Source organism: Pan paniscus, chromosome 21, assembly GCF_029289425.2.
Source record: "Pan paniscus chromosome 21, NHGRI_mPanPan1-v2.0_pri, whole genome shotgun sequence".
Lineage (NCBI taxonomy): Eukaryota > Metazoa > Chordata > Mammalia > Primates > Hominidae > Pan > Pan paniscus.
Window position 1 is genome coordinate 42,575,323 of NC_073270.2, and position 27,642 is coordinate 42,602,964.

The 27,642-nt window shown below is 54.7% G+C and overlaps 1 protein-coding gene across 3 annotated transcripts in view; it reads right to left on the reverse strand.

Annotated features, from left to right (window-relative positions):
- The window catches only part of MTCL2 (microtubule crosslinking factor 2), an 86,108-nt gene extending 61,651 nt beyond the window's left edge, over window positions 1–24,457 (reverse strand). For all 3 annotated transcript variants that reach the window (XR_008622307.2, XM_057300853.2, XM_034947126.4), the window contains exons 1-2: window positions 23,530–24,457; window positions 69–293 (exon numbers count right to left, since the gene is read on the reverse strand). Coding sequence is in view for 2 of the 3 variants with exons in the window: in XM_057300853.2 (XP_057156836.1) it covers window positions 69–293; window positions 23,530–24,216 (912 nt within the window). In the remaining variant the exon portion in view is untranslated. The remainder of the gene's footprint in view (window positions 1–68; window positions 294–23,529) is intronic.
- Window positions 24,458–27,642: the final 3,185 nt, after the last annotated feature.

The following is a 27,642-nucleotide window of genomic DNA, read 5'->3' on the forward strand; positions in this document are numbered from 1 at the left end:
GCCAACCTGGGCCCCACTTAGACTTGTGGTCCCATCCCAGCAACAAGGGCACCCGAGCCCAGGCTGACCTTGACATCCTGCTCCAGACCACGGATAAGCTCGCCATCCACCTGGCCAGTCTGGGCGGCACGGAGACTGCGGCGCTCGGCTTTGCGCAGCCGGTACTGCAGGATGCGGCAGGTCTTGCTGGCCTGGTCCAGCTGCTGTCGCAGCTCCTGCAGCTGATACACGTCCTCCTCCATATAGACGTCCCGCATCTCCAGCATCTCAGCCCGCAGCTCCTCAATCTCGTCCTGTGGAGGGAAGGAAGAGTCAGGTCACTGGGCCCACAGTAGCAGCTAGGAGGCCGGAGTACTGGCCACACCTAGTACTGAATGAAGCACCGTGGGGGACCTGGATGTGGCAGGCTGAATGACAGACCTCCAAAGACGTCCATGTTCACATTCCCAGGATCTGTGAATGTTGCCTTACATGGCAAAAGAGACTTTGCAAATATGAGTAAATTAAGGATCCCAAGACAGGGAAACAGAAGCAGAGGCTGGAGTGAGATGCTTTGATGTTGGAGGAAGGGGCTGTGATGACGGAGGAAGGGGGTGCCTCTCAAGGCAAGGAAAAGGTTTCTCCCCTGGAGCCTTCCCGAGGAATGCAGCCCTGCCCAAACCTTGATTTCTAGACCTTTGACCTCCAGGATCAGAAGATAATAATCTGGTGTTCTTTTTTTTGTTGTTTTTGAGACAGAGTCTCACTCTGTTGCCCAGGCTGGAGTGTAGTGGCACAATCTCAGCTCACTGCAACCTCCTCCTCCCTACTTCAAGCGATTCTCCCTGCCTTAGCCTCCCAAGTAGTTGGGATTACAGGTGCCCACCACCACACCCAGCTGATTTTTTATATTTTTAGTGGAGACGGGGTTTCACCATGTTGGCCAGGTTGGTCTTGAACTCCTGACCTCAAGCGATCTGCCCGCCTTGGCCTCCCAAAGTGCTGGGAACAGGTGTGAGCCACCCTGCCCAGCCTGGTGTTTTTTTTTTTTTTTTTGAGACGGAGTCTCGCTCTGTCGCCCAGGCTGGAGTGCAGTGGCGCTATCTCGGCTCACTGCAAACTCCCCCTCCTGGGTTCACGCCATTCTCCCGCCTCAGCCTCCTGAGTAGCTGGGACTACAGGCACCCGCCACCACGCCTGGCTAATTTTTTTTTTTTATTTTTAGTAGAGACGGGGTTTCACCGTGTTAGCCAGGATGGTCTCCATCTCCTGACCTCGTAATCAGCCAGCCTCGGCCTCCCAAATTGCTGGGATTACAGGCATGAGCCACCGTGCCCTTGGCCTGGTGTTCTTTTAAGCCACTAAATTTGTAGTGATTTGTTACAGAAGCAACAGGAACACACTGGGGAAGCAGGAGAGGCCATTTAAGAAACATGGATGAGGTTGGGCACGGTGGCTCATGCCTGTAATCCCAGAACTTTGGGAGGCTGAGATGGGCGGATCACGAGGTTGGATCAAGACCATCCTGGCTAACATGGTGAAAATCCGTCTCTATTAAAAATACAAAAAATTAGCTGGGCATGGTGGCGGGTGCCTGTAGTCCCAGCTACTCGGGAGGCTGAGGCAGGAGAATGGCGTGAACCCAGGAGGCGGAGCTTGCAGTGAGCCGAGATCGCACCACTGCACCCCGGCCTGGGCGACAGAGCGAGACTCGGTCTCAAAAAAAAAGAAACATGGATGAGCATCAACTATGTACGTCCTAGGTAGGCCCTGTGCTAAGCGCAGGGGCAGGGAGGGACAGTGGGGCGGGTCCAGCCCCTTCTATATACTCTGTATGGAGCCCCAAGCTTCACCAGGAAGATACACAGTAAACCAGAAAATAATAACAAAAGACACCTGGCTGGGCGCAGTGGCTCACACCTCTAATCCCGGCACTTTGGGAGGCCGAGGCGGGTGGATCATTTGAGGTCAGGAGTTTGAGACCAACCTGGCCAACATGGTGAAACCCTGTCTCTACTAAAAATACAAAAAAAAAAAAAATGAGCCCAGCGTGGTGGTTCACGCCTGTAATCCCAGCTACTCGGGAGGCCGAGGCATGAGAATCACTTGAACCTAGGAGGCAGAGGATGCAGTGAGCCGAGATTGCACCATTGGGTGACAGAGTGAGAGACCCTATCTCCAAGAAAAAAAACCAAAAACAAACCTCAGATACTGTTAAGTGCTATAAAGACAAAGCCAAAATGAAACCAAACAACATGAGTTATATGATAGGGTGATGGGGGGTGCTATGTTAGGGGACATGATCAGGGAGGCCATCTCTACAAAAGAGACATTTGAGCTGAGACAAGAAGGAACAGCCGAGAAAGCTAGGGGGAGAGGTTATTCCAGGCAGAGGGAACAGTGTGTGCCAAGGCTTAGAGGCAGGAAAGAGCTCAGTGTGTCAAGGTACAGCAGGGAGGCCAGGGCAGCTACTGGGTTAATTTGAGGCTGAGGAAACTGACAGGAGTCAACCACGTGGTACTTTGAAGGGCCAAATAGAATTTGGGTTTGGGATTTGTTTGCTTGCTTTTGTTTTGAGATGGGGTCTCACTCTGTCACCCAGGCTGGAGTGTGGTGGCAAAATCTCAGCTCGCTGCAACCTCTGCCTCCCAGGCTCAAGCCACCCTCCCACCTTAGCCTCCCAAGTAGTTGGGACCAAAGACACACAACCCCACATCGGGGGGTGGGGGGTGGGGTGTGTGGGGGTGTGTGTGTGTGTGTGTGTGTGTGTACAGGGTTTTGCCATGTTGCCCAGGCTGCTCATGAACTGGGGGTGGGGTTGGGGTGTGTGTGTGTGTGTGTGTGTGTGTGTGTGTGTGTGTGTGTACAGGGTTTTGCCATGTTGCCCAGGCTGCTCATGAACTGAGCTCAAGCAATCTGCCTAGCTCAGCCTCCCAAAGTGCTGGGATTACAGGCATAAGCCACCATGCCTGGCCTGGGTTTGGGTTTTAAGCAGAGAGGGTAAGAGTATGACCTCACTTCCTGAAGGCAGCTTCTGCTACCGCTGTCATCAGCTTCCAGCTGTTCCTCACTTCTCCTTTGTAATCATTATTAGCAAATTTGCAATTCTATGTTTAATAGTTTGTCTCCCAGCCAAACCATGAGTGCCTGGAGGCAACCCCATTTGGCCTAGCAGGTGGTAGCCTCCCAACAAATATTAACTGAATGGATGCATGCATGTTTAGTCAGGTCAAAAACAACAAAAAAGACATACGAATGTGCAACAATCATTAGATACTAAGTGTAAGGGGGAGGGAAGTAGAATTACGCAGAAGAAATGCATAATTATTATGTCTCATACAAATGTGAAAACCTAGTCACAAATGGGAATGATAATACCTACTCTTAGTGTGACCGAATGATTTAAATAAGATTGTATACTAAGAAGGGAAACTGGCCAGGTGCGGTGGCTCACGCCTGTAATCCCAGCGCTTTGGGAGGCCAAGGCGGTCAGATCGCTTGAGGCCAGGAGTTCAAGACCAGCCTGGCCAACATGGTGAAATCCCGTCTCTACTAAAAATACAAAAATTAGCCAGGCATGGTGGTGGGCACCTGTAATCCCAGCTTCTCGGGAGGCTGAAGCAGGAGAATCATTTGAACCTGGGAGGCAGAGGTTGCAGTGACCCAAGATCATACCACTGCACTCCAGCCTGGGCAGCAGAGCGAGCCTCTGTCTCACAAAATAAAAAAAAAGAGAAACAGAGTCACCAGGGATGAATGACCTGCTAAAGGCATCCCTGAGGAGCCAGGGGAAGCACCGAGGATGGCAGTGATGGAAGCAGGGGTGGGGGGTCCAAGGGGCAAAAAGGCCTCTGTGGGCCCTGGAGAGGGCAGATCTGGAGAGCCGGATTCCTCAGCTCTCCCTACTCGCCTTTCCCCAAAGAAAACGGAAAGGAAGGGACTGGGAAGTGGGGTCTCGTATTCCTCCCTCCTCATGCTGCCACTGGCAGGAGGGAGTGTCCACTCTGCTCCCGTCAGAGGGACACCTCTGGCTTCTGTCCGAGAACCCCTCACCACACCCCCGCTGGGGCTGGGAGGAAGGGGGATCTGATTTTGTGCCTGTGAAAGGAACAAACATGGGGTTCTCTCTCTTCACTCCTGCCTGCCCAGAGGGGGAGGACTGCTCTGCTCTTCCAATGGTCAGCCTGGTAGGATGGCTCCCTGTGAGGAAGGGGGTATGACTGGGGTTGCCAGCGCCCCCTGAGGCTGGATGGATTTAACTCAGAGTCAGGGTTAGGGAGCCCTGCCCTCCAGGCCAGTTCTCACAAGCTCGGGAGGTTTTCCTGCCCATCGGTTTGACTCCTGGGGCTGCAGAGAACAGTCACTTTGCCAGCCCCCCACCCCCACCTCCACCCTCATAGACAGACTCACCACCCCACCAGCATACCACGTGGACAGAACCAGAGTGGAGAGGAGGAAGTGGAACAGTAAATGATCACACCAGTTAAAAAAATGAGGAAGTGAAGGATCCACGCGCTGTTTCAGGCAGCCGGTGAAGGAAGCATGAAGGAAAGATCACTCAGGAAGTGCAAGCCGGTCGGCTTGCTAAATCCAGGCTAGGCCAGCCTCCAGATGGATCTGTGTTCAAATCCTAGCCATGCCGGTTACCAGCACCTCACTTATTATCTCTAGAAAGTTAAAATGACAGGATATGGTGATGGAAAGAATAGGAGGGTCTAAGTGGACCCCAAGCTCAGGTTGAACCAAGGGGAAATGCACACAACCCTATGATGCTGGGCTACATTAACAAATGCATGACATTTAGATCATGGGAGGTAACATCTCTCACACAAGATCACACCCAGAGCGCTAGAGTCACTTTTGGAAATCATTTTTTTTAACTTTTAAATGACTGATTTTCTTATTTATAAAACAGGCCAGGCCGGGCACGATGGCTCACGCCTGTAATCCCAGCACTTTGGGAGGCCAAGGCCGGCAGATCACGATGTCAGGAGTTTGAGACCAGCCTGGCCAACATGGTGAAACCCCATCTCTACTAAAAATATAAGAATTAGCCGGGCGTGGTGGTGCACGCCTGTAATCCCAGCTATTCAGGAGGCTGAGGCAGGAGAATTGCTTGAACCCAGGAGGCGGAGGTTGCAGTGAGCTGAGATCATGCCACTGCACTCCAGCCTGGGTAACAGAGCGAGACTCTGTCTCAGAAAAAAATAAAATAAAATAAAATAAAGTAAAGCACTGGCAGGGCACAGTGGCTCACCCCTGTAACCCCAGCACTCTGAGAGGCTGAGGCAGGAGGATCACTTGAGCCCAGGAGTTCAAGACCAGCCTGGGCAACATAGTAAGACCTCATCTCTACAAAAAAAAAAAAAATAATAATAATAATAATAATAACAACAATAATAATAATGTATTACATCCAAATAGGCCGTGACTTTAAAAATGGCTATCATTGGCCAGGTGCGGTGGCTCATGCCTGTAATCCCAGCACTTTGGGAGGCTGAGGTGGATGGATTACCTGGCCTGGTAGTGCACCTGTGGTCCCAGCTACTTGGGAGGCTGGGGTGGGAGGATTGTTTGAGCCCAGGAGGTTGGGGTTCTGTTGAACTATGATTGCACCACTGCACTCCAGCCTGGGTAACAGAGCAAGAACCTGTCTCTAAAAGTAAAACATGATCATAGAGACAGTTTTGAAAATAGAGAAAACAGGCCAGGTGCAGTGGCTCACGCCTGTAATCCCAGCACTGTGGGGAGACCGAGGCGGGTGGACCATTTGAGGTCAGGAGTTCAAGACCAGCCTGGGCAACTTGGTGAAACCCTGTCTTTACTAAAAATATAAAATTAGCCAGGCATGGTGGCAGGTGCCTGTAATACCAGCTACTAAGGCAGGAGAATTGCTTGAACCCAGGAGATGGACATTGCAGTGAGCTGAGATCACACCACTGCACTCCACCCTGGGTGACAGAGCAAGATTCTGTCTCAAAAAAAAAAACAAAAAAAGAAGAAGAAGAAAAGAAAAAGAAAACATAATCCGTGCATAATTCCAATACCTGAATTACAGTGGCTCTCAAAGTGCAGTTCCTGGACCAGTAACATCAGCATCACTGGTGAATTTGTGAGAAATTCTCATGTCCCAACCCAGACTTGCTGAATCAGAAACTCCTAGGGTGAGCCCCCCGGGATTCTGATGAAGGGCATTTCCTTCTAGTTTTTTTCCCCCCCTAAAAGGGCAAGAGTCAGGTCTCTGAGCACAAGTCCCCATGCCAGGGCCTGACACAGAGCAGGATCTCAGTAAGCATCCTTTGAATAAGTGAATGAATGAATGATAGTTCTCACATGAGCAGCTGTCTCCCCAAGGCCTGCCCTTCACCACAGTCAATTTGTGACAGCCCAAGATGTTGCATTCACGCCAGTTCCATCTCTCCAGGGGGGCCTAGGCCTCTCGGGGGGCTAGTCCCAGCTGCAGGCAGAATGCCCGTTAGCCCCTGCTGGCACGGCCCCACGTGAGAGGGTGAGCTGACAAAGGCAGGCTTGTGGCCCCAGGCTGGGTCTGCAGGGACGTGGGCGGGAGAGGCTGGCGAATGCAGGACTTAGGCAGGGGCGCTGGGCTTTCCAGGCCCGAGGTGGGGCTAGGAGAGGGGCTGCTGGGGCTTGGGGAGGGGACCCAGAGGGCAGACCCTTGTTCTGTTCCAGAGGTTCACAGTCCTTAGGGAGCCTAAGAATGCTCTGGGGCTCTGCGGTCATGCAGTCTGGGCCCCCATCCCAGGAGAGCTCTCCAGTGACAGATCCAACTGAAGGAGCTGGGGGTGGGGGGCCCTGGGAGGTGGGGGTGAGGAGCACAGGCTTCCCAGCTCCTTCACAGACAGCTCAGTGGTTCTGAAGAGCCTCTCCCAGCTCCCAGACCCCCTAACTGTGTGGAAGTGGGGAGGGAGAGGCCCAGCTCCACTGGACTCAGTAGGCCTTGTGGCTATGGAACAAAGTTGTAGACATGGTGAAACCTTGTCTCTACTAAAAATATAAAAATTAGCCAGCTGTGGTGGCTCACGACTGTAATCCCAGCTGTTTGGGAGGCTGAGGCAAGAGAATTGCTTGAATTTGGGAGGCAGAGGTTGTAGTGAGCCGAGATCGCACCACCGCACTCCGGCCTGGGCAACAGAGCGAGACTGTGTCTCAAAAAAAAAAAAAAAAAATCCCCTCAACACCACTGGGGAAACCCCAAGCCTCATCCTCTGCCAGACAACAAAAGGGCACAGTGCCTGGTAGTGCCCACCTCAGAGCCTTGGGGCCCCTGACCCTCAGCCCCACCACGGCCTGGCCACCTCCTTCAAGTTGACCTCTTCACCTTAAAGGCTACTCTTGAAGCTAACCCAGATTTTTTAGCTTGACTAGAAACGGGGAATAGGAGCATGGGGGAGGATGGGGGACCAGGGCACCCACACTGCTGCCAGGATAAGCAGTGCTTCCCTTTCTAGAGAATGCTTTTTTGCTCTGATTACAGTTAATAGCTGTTTTTGGAGAAAATCTGAAGAAGGTGGACGGCTTTCTATCTCTTCCACCGGTTCTCACCAGCTTCTGCAGTAGGTCCAAGTCCCCTTACCGGGTCCTGAGCCAGCCCCTGGTCTCCTCCCTACTCCCGCCTTACCCCGGCCCTCCAGCGTCCAAATAGGCTGTGACTTTAGAAATGGCTACCATTGGCCAGGCACGGCGGCTCACGCCTGTAATCCCAGCACTTTGGGAGGCCGAGGCAGATGGATTACCTGAGGTCAGGAGTTCGAGACTAGCCTGACCAACATGGTGAAACCCCATCTCTACAAAAAAATACAAAAAAATTAGCCAGGCTTGGTGGCGTGTGCCTGTAATCCCAGCTACTCGGGAGGCTGAGGCAGGAGAATCGCTTGAACCCCAGAGGCAGAGGTTGCAGTGAGCTGAGATTGCAACAGTGCACTCCAGCCTGGGCGACAGAGACAGACTGTTTCAACAAACAAAACACGGCTACCACCTATTAGGAGGCTCACTAATTACCAGGCCCCCGCACAGGCAGTACGTGCATTATCAGTTGACAGTTTAATCCTCTTACCAACCCTGTGAGGTAGGTGCTGAAAACGTTCCTATTTTGCAGATGAGGAGACGAGGCTCAGAAGCTTCTCAGAGCTGCTTGAGCAAGGGACCTGCGGGGCTGGATTCCGAACAAGCCACGTGGCCCTGGGTCAGTGCGTCATAACTGTGCTCTTCCAATTTGTTCAGCTATTCCCTCCGCTAGAACGGCCTTTGCCAGGCTGACTCCTGACTATCTCATCCTTCCAGACCATTTCCTTCCCAGACTCTGATTCAAACCCCACACTCTGAAATCTATGGTCCATTGTGCTGGTAATTTTAGGTTGTATTTGTCTGTTTTCATGTCAATCTTCCCCAAGAGCTAGGGAGAAGGGCAGGGGCTGGTTTGTGTCTAGTCCTCAGCATCACCCAGGGCAGACCGTGGCACAGAGCAGGTACCTGTCACTGTCTATGGGTAGATGTAGGAATTAAAGAATGAGTATGGGGCCAGGCGCGGTGGCTCATGCCTGTAATCGCAACGCTTTGCGGAGGCCAAAGAGGGAAGATCCCTTGAGCTCAGGAGTTTGAGACCAGCCTGGACAACATAGCGAGACCCCATCTCTACAAAAAAATTAAAAATTAGCCAGGCATGGTGCTGTACACCTGTAGCCTCAGATACTCAGGAGGCTGCAACAGGAGGATCACTTGAGCTTGGGAGGTTGAAGCTGCAATAAGCAAGGATTGCACCACTACACTCCAGCCTGAGTGACACAGAGACAGTCTGACTCAAAAAAAAAAAAAAAAAAAAAAAAAAAAAAAAGAGTATAGCTTCTGTCCTGCCCAGTCCACAACTCCCAGCCAGCTGCAAAGAGTTAGGAAGACAGGAGTTCAAGACCAGCCTTGGCAACACAGTGAGTCTCCGTCTCTACAAAAAAATAAAAAATTTAAAAAACTTAGCTGGGCATGTGCCTGTAGTCCCCAGCTACTCAGGAGGCTGAGGCAGGAGGTTCACTTGAGCCCAGGAGTTCCAGGCTGCTGTGAGCCATGACTGCACCACTGCACTCCAGGCTAGGTGACAGAGTGAGACCCCTGTCTCTAAATAAAAATGAGAGAGGGAGAGCCTGGGCAGATCAGAACTGGTCGCAGATCCCTATGCCACCCAAGGAGGGTAGGCAGAGTCTGTCTACGTAGGGAACCTCCTGCTCACCCACCCACTCCCTGCCCACAAGGTGCATCTCTGTCCACCCCCTGCCAAACCATGAGCTCAGCCTGCAGGAAGCAGCCTCTCAAAGGCAAACCTGCTCCCCTCGATGGACTGATTCCCAAGAATCCTGGGAGAATCGTCCAGGAAGAGCCTCTTGGTCCCGGCTGGGCCGGACAGCCAAACATGAGCTCACACTACTGCTAATAATAGCAAGATCTTGCACAGCAGCAGAGGGCTTCACAGTTTACAAAGACATTCCATCTGAATCATCTCACAGATCCTCACTGAACCCCCCCCTCCCAGTAAGGAAAGACAGGAACCATCATCCATGTTCTACAGATGAAGAACTTCAGAGAAGCACAGGGAAGGTGGGTGGTGCCCAAGCATACGCAAACGGGCAGGGGGAGGGGGTGAGACCTCCAAGCAGGACTCAAAGTCCAACCACCAACTTCAAGATCTTTCCTTGGAACCAGAACTCAGGGAGTCCATGAACTTGGAAAATCACATCTTCCTTTTCACTGACCTCTAAGTAAAATGTAGCATTTCCTTCTATTCTGGGCCTATGAACAAATCATCATTATATGAGTAATATCTGTGACTTTGCCACCAAAAAAAAAATCACAGATATTTTCATATCATATAACAGTTGCTGCAAAAATGTCAAAATATTATTTACACTCATCAGTAGTTTGAAATTATGCTAGTTAGATCTGTCACCAGAATTTATGAGTTAATAAGCACACATATTACTATGTTGTAATTTAAAAATACTTTAATAACTGTGTTTCAATATAGTTGGTTTCCTTTTTTTTTTTTTTTTTTTTTTTTCTGACGGAGTTTCACTCTTGTTACCCAGGCTGGAGTGCAATGGTGCAATCTCAGCTCACTGCAACCTCTGCCTCTGGGGTTCAAACGATTCTCCCACCTCAGCCTCCCGAGTAGCTGGGATTACAGGCATGCAGCACCATGCTTGGCTAATTTTTGTATTTTTAGTAGAGACGGGGTTTCGCCTTGTTAGACAGTCCGGTCTTGAACTCCTGACAGGTAATCCACCCGCCTCGGCCTCCCAAAGTGCTGGGATTACAGGTGTGAGCCACTGCACCCAGCCAAAATAAGATATAACTTTAAATGTCTAAAATGAAATACAGGCGGGAGAAGCAGAGCTCCACTTTCAAATCACACTTTTTACTTATTTTATTTTTTGAGACAGGGTCCCTCTGTGTCACCCAGGCTGGAGCACAGTGGCTTGATCACAGCTCACTGTAGCCTTGACATCTTGGGCTAAAGTCATCCTCCCACTTCAGCCTCCTGAGTAGCTGGGACTACTGGCACACACCACCATGCCTGGCTGAATGTTGTATTTTTTGTAGAGAGGGGGTCTTGCTTTAGTGATTTACCAGCCTGGGCTGGTAAATCACACTTTAAGTGTTCTAAGAAAGATTACTTTCTATCAGAAACCCACGCAGATATAAAATGATTTACGTTTGTACACTGAGGACAGCGGGGGGAAGTTTAGATTTGGGGCCCACTGGAACCTTTGCACGTGGCTCCGGATGCATGGCTATGACGGAATTGGCCTGCAGCAGCTGGTGAGCTGTGGGGCTGGAGATGAAAGTGACCAAACACCAGGACCCTCTGCAGAAACACAAGTGGCAGCATGTGGTCTGAACCCAGCAACAGCCCCCAGCTGGGAGGACACGGAGAGAACCAAGGGGACATGAGGCTCCCAAAGGCAGGAGCAGGTTGCCTCTTGCCAGCCACCAAGGAAGAGACTTCCAGAGCGGAAGTCCCTCAGCTACCTCCCACCCAAGAGTCAGCCCCTAGTGTCCCTGGGGAACTCTGGTATGACCCCTACAGACCACATTCTAGCAACTCTACATATGCCAAGGCTGGCTCGGGGCGGGGAGCTGGAATCTGAGCCCACCCACTCCCATGGGACTCTGTACTGCCTGGGCCTCCTACTCCACACCTGTTTCCCACCTCAAAAGCCACCTCCAGCAGAGCGCAGTGGCTCACACCTGTAATCCCAGCACTTTGGGAGGCCGAGACGGATGGATTACTTGAGGTCAGGACTTCAAGACCAGCCTGGTCAACATGGCGAAACCCTGTCTCTATAAAAATACAAAAAATTAGCCGGGCGTCGTGGTGCACGCCTGTAATCCCAGCTGCTCGGGAGGCTAAGGCGGAGAATTGCTTGAACCCAGGAGGTGGAGGTTGCAGTGAGCCGAGATGGCGCCACTATACTCCAGCCGGGATGACAGAATGAGACTGTGTTTGACCAAAAAAAAAAGAAAAAAAAAAAAGCCACCTCCACCAAAAGCCTCCCTGACTGTCCTAGGGCACAGCCCTTTTGTTTGAACAATTAGTGAGTGCCTATGGTGGGCCAGATCCATCACCAAATTATTGGATTTAATCCTCATGATGGTCACTCTGCTCCCAACTAATTTGTTCTCCATTCAGTACAGTGAGTGATTTTTTCTAAAACCATGTTTAAAATGTGGTTAAAACTGTTTAAAATTTTCTCCTGTTTAAAATTCTCCAATGATCACCAAAACCTGAGAATCACCCAAATGTCCCTCAGCTGGTGAATGATAAACTGTGGTACGCCCACGCAATAGAATACTACTCAGCGATGAAAAGGAAAGAACTGCTGACACCTGCAACATGGAGGAAGCTCGCATGCAGGAAGCTTAGGGAAGGAAGCCAGACTGAGTAGGCTACACACTGTATGAGTCTGTTTTTGACACTCTGGAAACGGCAAGGCTCTAGGGACAGAAAACAGTCCCGGTGGTTGTCAGGGTCTGAAATCGAGAGAGGAACTGACCTCACAGGGTGAAATTTGGGGTGTGAAGGAACTGTTCTATATCTTGGTTGTGGTGGTGGCTACAGAACTGGATGCATTTGCCAAAATTCATTTTATTGTATGTATTTGTACAATATATTGTACAGTATATTGTATATATTTGTACAATATATTATACAGTATATTGTATATAGTTGTACAGTATATTGTACAGTATATTATATATATATACCCAGTACACCTGACCTAAAACCCCAAAAAGCAAAAAGCAAAGCAAAACAAAACCTCCAGTGACTTTTCATCACATACAAAAGAAAACCCAAATCCCATCGTACAGCATACAGGCCCTGCCTGGCCTAAGCCCCATCCACTTCTCCATCTTCATCTCCCTCGACGCCTCCTCTCACTGGCAACACAGCAGCCACTTGGGTCGTAGGCAACCAGCAGCCACCTCACCTGTCCCACCTCAAAGCCTTTGGCCTTGCAGTTTCCTCTGCCTGGATTTCCCTGCCCCCCATCTCTGCCCTGCTGGCTTGCCTTCTGCCTCAAGTCTCCACTGAAATGCCACCTCCTCTGAGAAGCCTTCCATGCTCCTCCAGGCCCATTACGTCCATCTTAATCCCTTGTTTCTTTCTTGGCATATATCATAGGCTTATTTGTGATACTCAGCTTTTTATTTGTCTGTTTGCCTGCAGAATGTCAGTCTCTACCACCAGGATGTGATGTCAGGAGGACAGAGCCCAGCACAGTGCCTGGGACACACAGAACAGCTCAATAAAGAGGTGCTGAATGAATACACAGGCCCTCAGAGGGGAGGAGAATCCCCCTGTTCTACTCCCCTACAGAAAACTACTTCTAGTCAGCGCTCCTGTGTTTGAATCTAATTCCTTGATTCTGTGAAGCTAATGCCCATGGGTGCTTCAGACCCCAGTGGTGGGGCTCAAATCCCAGCCCAGCAACACCCAGGCCACAGCCCTGCCAGATTCCAAACCTTACCCAAATGTACCACCTCCTCCCCAGGTTCCAGGGGCCCAACAAGCCCTCCGACGGGCAGACCAACCCAGAAGAATGACAGAGCTGAGCTGAGAGGCCCAGAACCTTCACTCTGCGAGGCAGCAACCACACTACAGAGGAACGGGAGCCTCCGCCTGGCCCGCCTGCTCCCATACTGCCCTGGCCACCATGGTCCCTCCCTCAGGCCGAGGCCTGGGCTGCCTCCCATCTGCCACCCTGGCTCTGGGCCACTCGTCTCCCGCCTGGGCCCAGGCCACTCACCCCAGCCCCGGAAGGGCTGCTCTGTGGAGTGGGCCGGCAGTGGCCACAGGGGCGGCATGCCAGCCCCACCCAAGAGGCCAGGGCAGCCATCTGCCGTCCCTTCTGCCGGTCCCCCAGGAGTCTGTCAAGGCTCCAGATGAGATCATCACACTTGGACCCCAAAAAAGGGTATGCAAAAAACTCCGCAGAGCTCCACTTCTCAGCCCAAATGCAAACACTCTGGGTACAGCAGCAGGGGAGGGAAACCAAAGACTCAATCCCTTCATACCCAGGGACAGAAAGGCCTTGAGAAGGACAGGGGACAATCCCACAGTCCCTGGAGGGGATAGCACTGAGTGGGAGGGGGGACTCTGGGCACCTGTCTCCCACCCCAGAGCTCAATCTAGCTTAGCATCCTTGCGAAGAAGCTAGGGTCCAGTTTTCAGGAAGTTGCATCAAAGGTCCTGATGAGGCCGGGCATGGTGGCTCACACCCGTAATCCCAGCACTTTGGGAGGCTGAGGCGGGTGGATCACCTGAGGTCAGGAGTTCGAGACCAGCCTGGCCAACGTGATGAAACCCCGTCTCTACTAAAAATACAAAAATTACAGGCATGATGGCACATGCCTGTAGTCCCAGCTACTTGGGAGGCTGAGGCAGGAGAATCACTTGAACCCAGGAGACGGAGGTTGCAGTGAGCCAAGATCACGCCACTGCACTCCAGCTTGGGCGACAGAGTGAGACTTCGTCTCCAAAAAAAAAAAAAAAAAAAAAGGTCCCGGGGAAAGAAGGCCAGGACACCCAGCCTGGCATCACCGTGCCACACGATGTCCCCACTCCAGACAACACAGAGGCTGCCTCGCCCTGGAGACCCACCACGTCCTGCTCCTCTGGTTGGGAATAATGAGGGAAGACTGGGGCCTGGACCCGCCTCTCCAATGCCAAGAAATAAGAGATGCTCCCTGTGCACCCCCGATCCCCGCCAGGGAGTGCACATTCTCTCACTGCAGCCCGAGCAATCCCCGATGGGAGAGGAACCTCACAGAGGTCAAGTATGTTGCCCAGGGTCACACACTAAGTGGCACAGCCAGGATTCAGGTCCAGTTGGAGCTCCTATAAGCTGGACTAGACAGTCTTATAATGAACAATGGTGACGATAACAATAGCTAACATTGACAAGCGTTTAATGCGTTCCAGACACCGGACTGAGACAGAAAAGCCATTATCTCTTGCTCAGTGATGATCCTTAGAGGCAGGCACTATTATTATTTTATCCCCATTTCACAGACAAGCAAACGGAGGCCCAGGAAGATGAGGTCTACGCAGCCAGTCAGGAGTGAGCCTCCCAGATCCGTCTGGTACAGTTCTGCACAAGAGACTACAGATGCTTTATCAGGGAGGGGTGTGTGTGTGTGTGTGTGTGTGTGTGTGTGTGTGTGTGTGGTGGTTGTTGTTGGTAAGAGACCACTGCCCACCAAGGCCACATCTGGCTTGTCACTGTTGTCACTCTCCCATTCAAGGCCTTACCTGGCAGAGCAGGGAGATATCCACAGGCCCTACGGCCTCTGGGGCATTCGTGTCAGGAAGCGCCTGACAGTTTCCTCCCATCCATTCCATGTGAACAGGAAGGAAGGCAGCATCTGGACCTGGATGTGTTTAAAACATCCCCCAAACACCCTCTGGGTTGCAGCGAAATCTCAAAAACTCAGAGCAGGGGTCTGAGGTCTTTCGGGATAGAAGGCAAGGCTCCAAAGAGAGTGGCCCAAGGCCACAAAGCCTGAAGCTCCAGGACACCCCAGCACTTCACACCCCTGCCATTCCCCCTGCCTGGCATCCTGGAGAGAAGCACAAGACCCCAGTCTTGCCTCTTGCCACTTACAGGCTGCATGACCTCTAACAAGCCCCTTAACCTCTCTGGGCCTTAGTTTCTCCCTTTGTAAAAGGAAGGAGCTAATTACCCCGGAAGGTCCCTGCCCTCATGCAGGGAAAGGTGGGGCAGTGATGGCATGAAACCTATCATTACCCCATTAATAATCTAATCAACATCGTGGTAAATGCCCCAAAGGAAGCTCCAGGGAGCTCCAAGGTGTCTGACACAGGAGCCTGACCTGGGGAGCTGCTGCTGGGGCTGAGTGCTCTAAGGTGGAGGAAGAAACCAAGGGAAGGAGCCGGGAACTGCAAGCACAAAGGCCGGATGGGAAGAGCAAGAGCACGGGACAGAGGCCGGGGTGTGTCCAGCACCCGTAGAGCTTGGGCGGGGCAGGGGTGGGTGAGGCTGTGGGAGGCAGGACCACACAGGCTGCTCCACCATGGGGTAGGGTCAAGGAGAGGCGGGGAGGGGAGAGGCTGGTGCAACTGACTCGAGCCCAGAAGATCCAAAGCAGGCCTGGGCCCCAACCAGAGTAAAGATGTTCAGCTGATTCAGCCTAGCTAGGGAACCCCAGAATTTTTTTCATAGAGGCTGAGCTTTTCCTTGTGGCTCAGGCAGTGAGAGATGATTCACCTCCATTTGAAAATGAGGGGCCGCCAAAGGTGTCCTTCCATTAGCAAATGTGTATCACCAGTTACTAAGCTGGAGGCACTAGCCTGGGCCATTCAGGGAAGAGTGACACGACACCGTGGGGGAGGGAAGGGGGGACACAGACAGGGATATATGTTTGGGGGTGCCCAAAATGCAGTGCAGCTCTGTGCATACCACTCAGACTGATGCCCCAAGCCAACACCCACAGAGGGACACCCAGAGCCAAGCACAGCCCCTGTCATCAAGGACCCAGCTTAACCTGGGGTCACAGGGGTCACACCAGAGCCAGATATAACAGGCAAGCGCCAAGTGCTGTCGGGTCCTTCCCAGGAGCCAGACCTGGCTAATGGGACCCACACCTGCACGCTTTCTCTTACGGAACCCTCACGGCAACATGCGGGGCAAGGACATCCACATCCCCATTCTACAGATGACGAGACCGAGGCTCAGAAAGGGAAAGCTCAGAAAGGAAAAGGCAGAGCTGGGATTCCAGCCCAGTCAGCTTGGCTCCAGATCACAGTGCTCTCTCCCAACCACCCTGGACCTCGGAGAACAAAGGGCTGGCCTGCTGCTTCCACCTGCTCTGACCCCTGCTGTGCCTCACTACCGCAAAGCAGGTAGATGCAGTGCTGACTGAGGCCTCCAGTGATGCCAGGGTCAGCCTGGCATGGAGCACCCCAGCTCCAAGTTCCTTCCGGCACCAAGGGGAGTGAACGTGACCATGGATGAGGTCATGCATGTGGGGACTAGGGGAATGACCTCAGTGAAAACCTTGGCTGCTGGGCAGGCCCTTGCTTGAACTTAGCTGCGCCCCTTTCCTAGGGGACTCTCTCTGCCCCGGAGGCTATGCAAGACACGGGGCCTCCTCCCCTCCTCTGTGCCAGGATGGTGCTAGGTGCACAGAACATCTGAGCTGTCAGCCTCCCAAGTGCCCCACTAGAAAGGATCACATCCCCATTTTACAGGAGGAAGACGGAGGCTTGGTGAGGGGTTTGCACAAGGACAGCATGCACACAGAGGAGGTGACACAGTGAGGTTTGGCTCCAGACTTGACTCCAGAGGTGGAGTTGGCCCCGAGACCACACAGCCTGGCTCTCCTCCCTCCCCAGGCCTCTCTGGCAGGGCAGGCCTCAGGCCCAGGGCTGCAGACACATAAAAGGAGGTGGCTGCAGCTTTGCTGCAACAAGACCACTCCCAGCAAGGTGCTCCCTTGGCTTGGCATTCAGTGCCCTTCCCAAGCCAGCCCAACGCCCCTTCCCAGACTCTCCCCATCCCTGCCAGCTCCCACCACTCCCTCCAGCTTTTCCGTTTCAAGCCTGTGGTCCACCTCCAGGCCCTGCCTACTGCCTTTCACTTAATTGTACACATATTTATTGAGCCCCTACAACATGGCAGGCACTGTTCTAAGAGCTGGGCACAGAGACAGCCACTTGAGGCTAACTCCCCAGCTCCAAGGACACCTCCTCCTCCAGGAAGTCTGCCAAGTCCCTCCTCTGAGCTCCCATACCTCCTCTAGCCACCTCTACCCTTGCCTCCATCATTCCCCAGCCAGAATGGGGCACCCTTTATAGATGGGAGTGGCATGGCCCTCTGCAGCCCCCAGCAAGGGAACAGGGGGCGAAGGGGGAGATAGGGCCAGCAGGAAATTCCAAGGAGATTAGAAGGGAGTTGCCACCGGGCAGTGTTTCTTCTGTGGGCAGCTCCACAATCGGTCCACTTCACTCAGCCCCACTGGCCCTGGGCCCAGAAGCTGGGCATCAGGGACCTGGGGGACTTCGGTGTAGCTTCTTCTGACTTCAAGACCTACCACCCCCATCCACCCACCACCCAGGACCCCAAGACCCCCAGCTCCAGAAGGTTACAAAGTCAAGGCCCTGGCCACACTCCTTAGTGTTCCCAGCAGCCTTGTAGAAGGAAGTCTAGTGAGCCGCTGAAAACAGTAGTAGTTTGTACACATTAGCTCCAGGGAGACACAGACCAGGATTTCCTTTTTCTGTGTGTGGATGAAATGTCACAGCGTGTGTGTGTGCGCGCGCACGTGCGTGCGTGTGTCTAGGTTCCCTGGTTTGAGAGCCTGTGGCTCCTGTGGGCAAATGCTACATGCCTAATGTTGCATGCCAGACTGTGCTGTGTCCCTGCTGATGTGCATGTGGGAGTCCCCTTGGTGGGTGTCTGTAAGCCTCGGGTAGGTGCGCAAGTCTCTGCTGCTCTCTTTGTAGAAGAGGCAGGGGAGGTACCCGGGTGGTGAGCTTGTGCCTGGGCCAGCCTGGCAAGGGTAGATGTGCAGACTTCTGTGGATGCTAGTGTGTGTGTATAACGTCTGTGTGGGTTTGTGTCTCCGCCTACATGTGTACTTCTGATAAGTCTGAGTGTGTCTGCAGGATGTCAGTCTGTCTCTGGGACATATCCGGGTGTGTCTGGGGGTGTAAGATGTGTATATGAGAATGTGTTTCTGACGTGGGGGTTGCAGCAGGGTCTGAGCCTCCGTTGTGTCTGTTTGGTGATGTGCGCGTGTGATAGAATGGGAGTTGTGTGGCTGCATGGGTTTGTGCACTTCTCTGAGTGAGTATCCTCTCTAATATGTCTGGAGGCGTGCTTCTGAAAGCATCCAACACCAGCGAGTCACTGGATGGGTCTGTGAGATGTGTGCAAGTGGCTGTGCGTCTCTGAGCTTGAGCTGTGAACAGTATATGTGCATTTGTATGTGCAAGACAGAGTATGCCCAGGGACACAGGCTCAGCCCCAAGGAGGCTGCGGCTGGGACTCAGGGTAAGGAGCAGCCAAGAGCTTTGCTGACTGTGGTGACCTCCTCTCCTCCACCCAGTGACAGACTAGAGTCCTCCCCCTGTAGCTCCTGGGAGCCAAGAAGAGAAGAGCTACATGCAGAAGCCTACTACGTGGCCACTGGGTCCAGATACCCAGCACAGGGCCTGGTACCCAGGAGCCACTGGGGAAATATGTGTTGAATGAATGAATGAATGCCTGGAGGAACGGATAAGGGATCGGCAATGACTGGGACACACTAACACTCACTGTGCACTCCATCTGCGTCCTCACATTGAAAAGGGTCCTCACGGCCCTGGGCGGGCGTGCTTGTCCCCCATGTTACAGAAGAAGGAACAATCTCACACACATGCACACACAAACATCCTCCACTAACCCCCACCTCCCCCAGGCTCCGGGCCCCCGGCATGCCTTAGCCTAGAGCCTGGCCCATGACAGGATTCCTCTCACCAAATGTGTCTCAGCCTAGACACGCTAGTTAGCAACCAAAAGCCCACTGCTCTGGTCACACTGCAGAAAGAACAGGCCCAGAGTTAGACAAACCTGGGTTGGAATCCTGGCTATGTAATTTAGAGCCTCCATTTACTGATCTGTAAAATGGCAAGTGGGGATGGATTAGGTGCTTCCTCCAGGCCCTTCTGAGCTGACATCTAGACTGGCTGCACTTCACTCACATCTAGAATCACCAAGGAGGGAAAACACACACACACACACACACACACACACACACACACAGGCTGCACTTCACTCACATCTAGAATCACCGAGGGAATACACACACACACACACACACACACACACACACACACACACACACACGGCAGGGAAGGTGATCACACCTTTCCGTTCTCTCTGGGGCAGCTACTGATGTATTAACATTCTAAAACTAAGGAAATCCACCCTCCTGCATTCTCCCAGTTCCTCCAAGAATGAAGACACAGACATCCTGTCTGCCCATTGGCTACGAATAATAACAATTCCTCAGGCGACTTGGGTTCACTGCTTGCAAAATGTTTTCTTGTCTATTCACACTTCCCTGATTCCTGATGACAATCGTATGAGGTTGTCCAGGCAGGTTCCATCACCTTTACTTATTTTTTTTTGAGACAAGGGTTTCACTCTGTTGCCCAGGCTAGAGTGCAGTGGCGCCATCTCGGATCACTGCAACTTCCGCCTCCCAGGGTCAAGTGATTCTCCTGCCTCAGCCTCCTGAGTAGCTGGGATTACAGGCGCCCACGACCACGCCTGGGTAATTTTTGTATTTTTAGTAGAGATGGGGTTTCGCCACGTTGGCCAGACTGGTTTCGAACTCCCGACCTTAGATGATCCGCCCGCCTTGGCCTCCCAAAGTGCTGGGATTACAGGCGTGAGTCACTGCGCCAGGCCCCATCACCTTTATTATACAGATGAGAAAAAAAGCAGCTCAGAGAAGCCAGGTAACTTGCCCATGGCCACACAGTAAACGGGAGAGTCAGGTTTCAAAGTCAGGTCTTCAGGCTCCAACTCTCAGATTCCTCCATCCACACCCAGTGGGTTCCTACATGTTCTGGCCACATGGTACGTGCTTAATGGTTAGTGGTGATGAAAGGCTGGAAGACCTCAGATCACCGGGTCTTTGAAGGTCACAGGTGACGTGTCTGCTCGGCAGCTAAAGCTGCATCTTAGAATCCTGGCACCTCAGTAGTTAATAACCTTCAGACTTCCTTGGCTAGAAGGGACCCAAGGTCAGGCAGCTCAACTGCAGCCACCACATCAATCTCCCTCTGAACCCTTCTCAAGCAATCATTCCACAAACCCTCTATCTTTATCCAAGCATGCAAGGTCATCCCGCCTCTCTCGGAATAATTAAAGTGACAGTGAGCTCACTACCTTCTCTGTAGAAGCTCCTTCTATCTTCTCACTGGGAGAGAGTTGCCCGATTTATGCTTTCCTCACTTGGACCCCAGAGCAGACCATACCAGACTGGAGATCACAGTCCTTCGCAGTTGACAGTTCCCAGTGACCCCTACAAGGGGGAGGTAAGCCTGAGCAGGGCCACCCACCAGACCTGGTGGGACCTCCTTCAACTCTGCTCCTGCAGGGGACATACTGGGGATTTGGAGTCCTTTCCCTTGTACTCAGTTTCTGCATCTTAGAGGCAAAGTAGTCCAGAAAGGCAGAAAACACATCAAGAGTCTAACACATGCTTACTCCAAGCCCTGGCAGCCTAGCGACCCTGCTCTGGGACCCACTCTGGCCACAGTTTTCCCATCTGTGGAATAAACAACACAACACCTCCAGTAATAACCCCTCTATTTATGGTCCACATTCAGTCTCTGGATTTTGACCCTGCCTCTGTGAGGCTGGAGGCTGGGATAAACAGATATCCAGAGAAGTTAAGGGGCTAACCCAAATGTACACAGTGAGAAGTGGCATGGGCTGGCCTTGCTCTCCTCTCTTACCCACACTCCTTCCCCTCTCTGGCCTTAGCGCTGTTCTTGAACTCAACGAGCATTCCAATTTCCCTTAGCCTGAAATCTTCTTACTCCAGCCCCTCACTCAGTTGGCTCCACAGCATCCTGCAGCTCTCAGCCTCCCTGTGCACCCCAGCCCCCACCTTCATGTGCTCCTGGCAAACTGTCCCCTTCACCCTCATTATGATCTGTGTTGTGATTTCTTGTATGACTATTGTTTAATTCTGGTCTCCCCCAAAGCTCTATGAAAACAGACACCTCATCCTCCCTTCTCCACAGCTGTATCCCAGATCTGCCCTAGCACACGGCAGGTTCTAAATAAACAGCTGCCGAATGAACCAATGAGGGGCCAGGAGAAAGAGCCCAGCCTGCCTTGGGTGATGAAGAGGATCTATTCTGCCCTCACAGAATGCACAAGAGAACAGGCTGGGTGCACATGGAAACGTGTCCCATGCCTCTGACAAGAGCAGTGATCAGAGGTTTACTACATACCAGGTGCTCTAATGGTGTTTGCAGGAATCAGCTCATTTAACCGTTGAGGTTGGAAAGCGTGTTACTGTCTCATTTTTACAAATGAGAAAGCAAAGGTCCAGGGCCTTTAAGTAACTTGCCAAAGATCACGCCGTCAGGAAGCGACAGACCCCAGATACAACAGCAGCACGAAGCCTGAGCCACTGAATGAATGGTGGAAATTACGGTTCCATGTTGGCCCAAACGTGGGATGTCCCCAGCTGGGCCCCAGCCCCTTTGAGATCCCGGGCTCACCCCCAGCCTCCTGGGACTGTTTTCCCCTTTAAACAGTCATGGGTGCCTCAAACGGACTTTGGGTCAGAGCCTGATGACTTCCTGGGATGGACAGGAGCCCATGGGGATGGGTGCCTAGGAGCCCTGAAGCAAAGCTCTGCAACCCATCCCCCTTCACCAGAGTGAGTAGCAGGAACCGGGAGGCAGGGGTGAGGAACTCAGAGTGTCGGTTAAGGCCAATTCAGGCAGCACTCACTGGAAGCAGCTCTGAGCACCAAGAGGGCAGGAGCAAAAGACCCTTGTCCTGGCTCATCACCTCCCTCCTCCTCCTCACCTTCCACTTGCCCTCTCCTTACCACCGGCTTCTGAAGACTCAAAAGAGCCGACTGAACTCCCAGTTGCCAACACTGAACCGGGCCCTTGGGAAGACATCCTCCCATTTAACAGATGAGGAGACTGAGGCCTGGCTTGGGGAAAGGTGTCTCTTGATTCAGACAGACCTTGTCCTTCCATACTACAAGCATTTACAGAACTCAGGCTGGAGAGCAGATCCCGGGGAAAATGGGGAGACAGAGACATAGCTGAGCAAGACACCAACACTCTAATGAGGGAGAAGCCCATTTGGCCAGAAGAGCCACAAGAAAAAGTTAAAAGCTAAGTGCTGCAGAGCAGACATAAACCAGCAGCATGCTGTGAGCTCCACAGCCAGGGGCACTCTGGGTGTTGTGCCAGGCCATCATCCACTGACAAGAGTCCGCAACATTTCAGCCTCCTCCAAAACCGTGCCCAGCCAGCGGCAGGAGAGCTCAGGAAGCTTCCAGCCTCCCAGGGAGAGGTCAACACGTGCAAGCTGGGCTGTCCCTAAAGCTGCCATGGCACCCGGAAGCGTGCAGATGGAGCCTGGCTGGCACCCAGTAGGTGCTCATGTCCACTGAAAAAGCAAAGGCAAAGCCTGCTGTCTGGGAGAAGCCCTAGGGTCCCCACATGGCCACAGGGAAGTCCTGTTCCAGGTGGGCAGTTGCCCTCCTCTCACTGCGAACATGAAAAGGCACTGGCCACGAGGGGCCAACGGGGCTGCTGTGTGCACAAGGTCTGCCCCAGGGAGGGCAAATGACACTGTCCTGGGATTTAGGAAGCTGCCTCTGAACCGGTTCTCCCACGACATCATCCTCCAGGCTGTGGGACCGTTAGGCTGGGCGGAAGTGGACTCCAGCCAAGGGGATGTTCCCAGATGTCATGCTTTCAAACTGGACCCGCCCAGAAAGGCAGGCAGAGACAGGCCTGCGCCCGGGAAAGCCCTGGGTAACGACTCAGGATGGCATTCAGGCCTTTCCTGGGCAGGGGATGGCCACAGGTTTCCCTGGCGGCGGTGTCTATCAATCCCGTCCCAAGAAGGAGAGCCTGGGCGTGGAGGTTCTGGGCAGCTGAAGGCAGAGATCCATCCCTTCCCTGGCTACCCACCCCCACCTCAGCAACGCCTCCCAGAACGCTCCAAAGCTTTCTCAAGTCCCCGCTCCCAGGTTAGGGCCCTGTAGCCAGTTCCAAGGTCTTTTTCAGGAGCGCGCTTCCCAAATAAAGTTGAGAGGGGGCGGGGGGAATGAGGGAGCCCCAGATCCACCTCAGAGTGGTCCCCAGAGGGCTTGGGCCCCTTTCTCCGGATTGTTCAGTGGGAAGGAGGGCCGGCTGGTGCCTCAGGCCCGCGGGACTGTGACAGCCGGCGACCCCTGCGGCCTCCCTTTCTACCCGGGCGCCCCCACCTTGAGATAGTCGTTCTCCGAGCGCAGCTCCTCCAGCTCCCGCACCAAGCCGCTGGGCCCGCAGTCCAGCATCTCCTCGGTGAGGTCGGAGAAGGCAAGCGAGGCGCTGAGCGGCAAGCGGCTGCTGCCCACCGACGATGCGGCCACCGACGGCTCGTCCGGGGAGGCGGGCGGCCGCGGGGGCTGCTGCGCAGAGGGCGCGGGCTGGGCCGGCTGCCCCGTACGGACCCCCGCCGGGCCCCCGGCCGCGGACTCGGCGTCGCTGCTCAGCGCCAGCTCCAGGCCCAGCAGGCGCGCCTCCTCCGACGCGCAGTCCGACACCTCCGAGCTGCTATCCGTGAGGCTGGGGGGCGGCGGTGGCGGTCGCGGCCCCGCACCCGGGCGCGGACGGCCCTTGGCACGGACCCCGGTGCGGACCCCGGCCACCCGCACACCCGCGCCCCGCGCCCCGGGAGCCACTGCGCGCCCCTTCTTGTCCGGCCGTGCGGAGGACGCGGCGCTGCAGGCGACTGCTGAGCCCGGGCCTGGGCCGCGGCGGCCCTTAGCCAGCGACCAGCCGGCCACGTCTTTGGGCCGGGCCGGCGACGGCGCACGGTGGCTCTTTTTCCTCTCCGGGGCAGGCGCGGGTGCAGGCGCGGGCTGGGAACCGCAGCCCCGGACCGGGGGCTCGGCCGCCGGCGCCTCCATCGCGGCCTCCCTCGGCCTCAGCGAGCTGCGCGCATGGCCCAGGCCCGCCCGGCCTCGACGTCCCTGGGGAGGGACCCGGCGCGGCTCCGGCCGCTGGGGCTGCGGCTGCTCTCGGCCCACCTCGGCCCCGACACCGCGTCCCCGCCCCAAGCCCCGCCGCGCGGTCTCTCCGCTGCTCTGCGCTCGGAGAGTGCGGCCCGACCGCCTCCAGGCGCCCCGGCTCCGGCTGCGGCTCCGCCCGGCGCCCGCCCCCTCGGCCTCGCCGCGCCCCCGGAGCGCGCCCGGGCCCCCGCCGCCCGCACGCCGATCGCTCCCTCGGGCTCCGAGTCCGGCTGCGGCCCGGGCCCCGGCTCCGCCCGGCGCGGCCCGCCCCCCGCGCAGCCCCGCCAGCTCCCCGCCCCGCCGCCTCGGCTCGGGGGCGCGCGGTTCCGCGAACAAAAGGCGGACGCGGCGAGAGCGGCAGGGAGGGACGCAGGCAGGGAGCGAGGGAGGGATCTGCGAGGCAACAGCGACCCCCTCGAGGGTCAGGCGGGCGCGGGCAGCCGCGGCCCGGGCTCCCTCCTCCTCCGCTCCGCCGCCTCCTCCCCTGCCCGCTCGGGGAACGCACCCGGCGGAGGCGCCCCTGCGCCCGGCGTCCCGGCAGGGCCCGCGAGAGCGGCGGGAGCCGGGACTCCCGGGCCGAGGCCGGGCGGACCTCAGTTCGCAGGAACCCGCATCCATGCACGCCCAGCGCCTCGCCCCTCGCCCCGTGCCGAGCGTGCGCGAACTCCGCCCCCTCAGCGGGCATCGCCGGAGCCGCGATCCCATCGCACAGATGTGTAAACTGAAGCCTGGGGTGCACGCGCCAAGCTCACGGTCTAGGCGGCGCCGATGGGACCAAAAGCTCACACCTCCCGGGCGCGCTCGGGCTCCCCCTGCCTCGGCTTCCCTCTCCTGGCATAGGGACCGTGAAGCCCTGTGTGCATGCCTGGCTCGCGCACCTTGACCGGCGGATATTTCTCCCCATGCGCCCCCGACCCGGGTTTCTGGCTCTGTACGGCTAAAATGGAAGCGACCCGTAGCTAGGCGCGGTGGCTCATGCCTGTAATCCCAGCACTTTGGGAGGCCGAGGCGGGTGGATCACGAGGTCAGGAGTTCGAGACCAGCCTGACCAACATGATGAAACCCCGTCTCTATTAAAAATACAGAAATTAGCCGGGCGTGGTAGCGCGTGCCTGTAATCCCAGCTACTCGGGAGGCTGAGGCAGGGGAATCGCTTGAACCCGAGAGGCGGAGGTTGCGGTGAGCCGAGGTCGCGCCATTGCACTCCAGTCTGGGTGGCAGAGCTAGACTCCATCTCAAAAAAATAAACAAATAAATAAAAATAAAATGGAGGGGACCTATTACAAGATGTCAGCCTGGCGGACGCTTTGGAAGGCGGTTTGGGCCCCGGTGGGGGCTGGCATGGGCTGGGACGGTTGCCCTGACCCCACACGTCCCCACCGGGAGCAGTGCAGGAGGACTCGAGCTCTGATGGGCGTGTTTTCTTTCCTCCCGGGCGTCTGGGCGTCTCCTTGGCTCCTGGCCCTGTTGATTTTCCCGTGTCTCTCACACCTTCCCCAGCCCCCACACCGCCTGGCCGCTACGCCCCCATCCCTGAGCCACCGCAGGGCAGAGCTGGATTGAGTGCTTTGCCCCACAGATGTACCCTCGTCCTTAGGGTGCCCCACACCCCTTGCCACCAGAAGGGCAGGGCTGTTTTTGCCCCTTTACAGCCTCTTTCTCCTCCTGTTCTCTCCCCCCTCCCATTTATCCCCTGCTCTTTCTTCCTCCTTCTTCTCCCATCTTTCCCCTTCCTTTCCCCCCTCCTTTTCCAAGTCTTCCTTTTCCTCCTCTTTCCCTTCTTCTTCCTCCTGCCCATTTTCTCCTTCTTCTTCCTCCCCCAATTCCCTTCCTTCACCTCTGCACCTGCCTGTGACACAGCAGGCACCAGGTCCACTTCTTTGTCTCTGACCCACCTCCCCCACACGCTGTGAATACACTCCTGGGGCATCCCCTCTCTCCAGAGGCATGACTTCATCTGGATCCAGGTGAGTGAGTGCTCCTCCACCCCAACGCTAGGTGCCCTCCATACGGCCAAGTGAGGAGCAGGCACTCAGCAGGCTTTTGGCAAACACTTCCGCAGGGGCATCCCCCCCGACCCCAGCAAGACACCAGCTCCCCTCACCCCCCACTGACTGTCCACAAACCCTGTTTGCACAGGCGCCAGGTACACTGAGGGACGCAGTGGTGGGCATGTCAGTGCCTGACCTCACGGAGCACACAGTGTGTGTTGGGGGGGACCACAAAAGACTCAGCACAAACAGGGTGGCATGGCATGGCATGTGGGCAAGAGTGCTGGAGAAGGATGTGGGAGCCGCAGGCTAGTGACCCAGGGCAGGCCTTCCCACATTCTGGGCCTCGGAGTCCCCAGCTGCTCTGGTCTAATGTAACAGATGACAGGGTCCATCCAGCTCAGATGCCCCTGGCTCTAGTAGGCTGCATCTAGTCTGGCACAGAAAGATGCTGTGAAGCTCTTGGAAAGTATGTCCTCTCTCTGTGCTTCAGTTTCTCCCCCTGTGCAGAACATAGGCTTGGAGGTGTTGGGTGGTGTGAATGCAGGGACATAGCAGACCAGGCTGGCTCAGCCACTCCTGACACACCCTTGGTCACATCAGCGGTCCTGAGATTAGAGTGGCCTGCATCTCTCTTCTAGGGCAGGGATCTGAGTCCTGGCTCTACCACCTATCCTCTCTGGGCCCAACACTCATGGCTGGCCAGGGAGGGGCCTGTGGGTCCCACCTGCTCTGAGGTTCTTTGGATTTGGGGAGTCAAGAATCTACATTGTAGACCCAGGGAAGCCTTGAGAACAACAGGGCCCTGGTGGGGAGGGACTAGGTGGGGCTGACGTAGGGGCTGTGGACTCAGGGTCAGTTCAGACCAGGGATACCACAAAGGAGATAAGACTTGTTGAGAGTCCAGAACTGGCTACATTGTAGACGGGGTGACCGTCCTTGCGCTGGCACATCCTGCAGCTGTGTGACGCATGGCCTCTTCCTGTGTGCTGGGCTCTGTGCTCCACATTTCAGTAAAGGATCTCCAAAAGGTGAAGATACTTCTTGTGACTGATTAATATTTTCCAAAGGGTATATCTCATCCCAATTGCTCTTCTTACAATGTGACACTGATGCTCCTCCAATTGAGCGGCACGTGTGTGCGGCTCGTGTGTGGGGGCACTGTGTGCCCCCATCTTGAATCTCAGCAGATCTTGTGACTGCCTCAGCCAACAGAGTATGGCAGAAGTGTTCATCTGTGACTTCCAAAGTTAGGTCATAAAAAGCAACATGGATTCCACCCAGCTTGCTTCTCTCTCTCTTTCTCTCTCTCTGTCTCTCTGGCCACTCACCC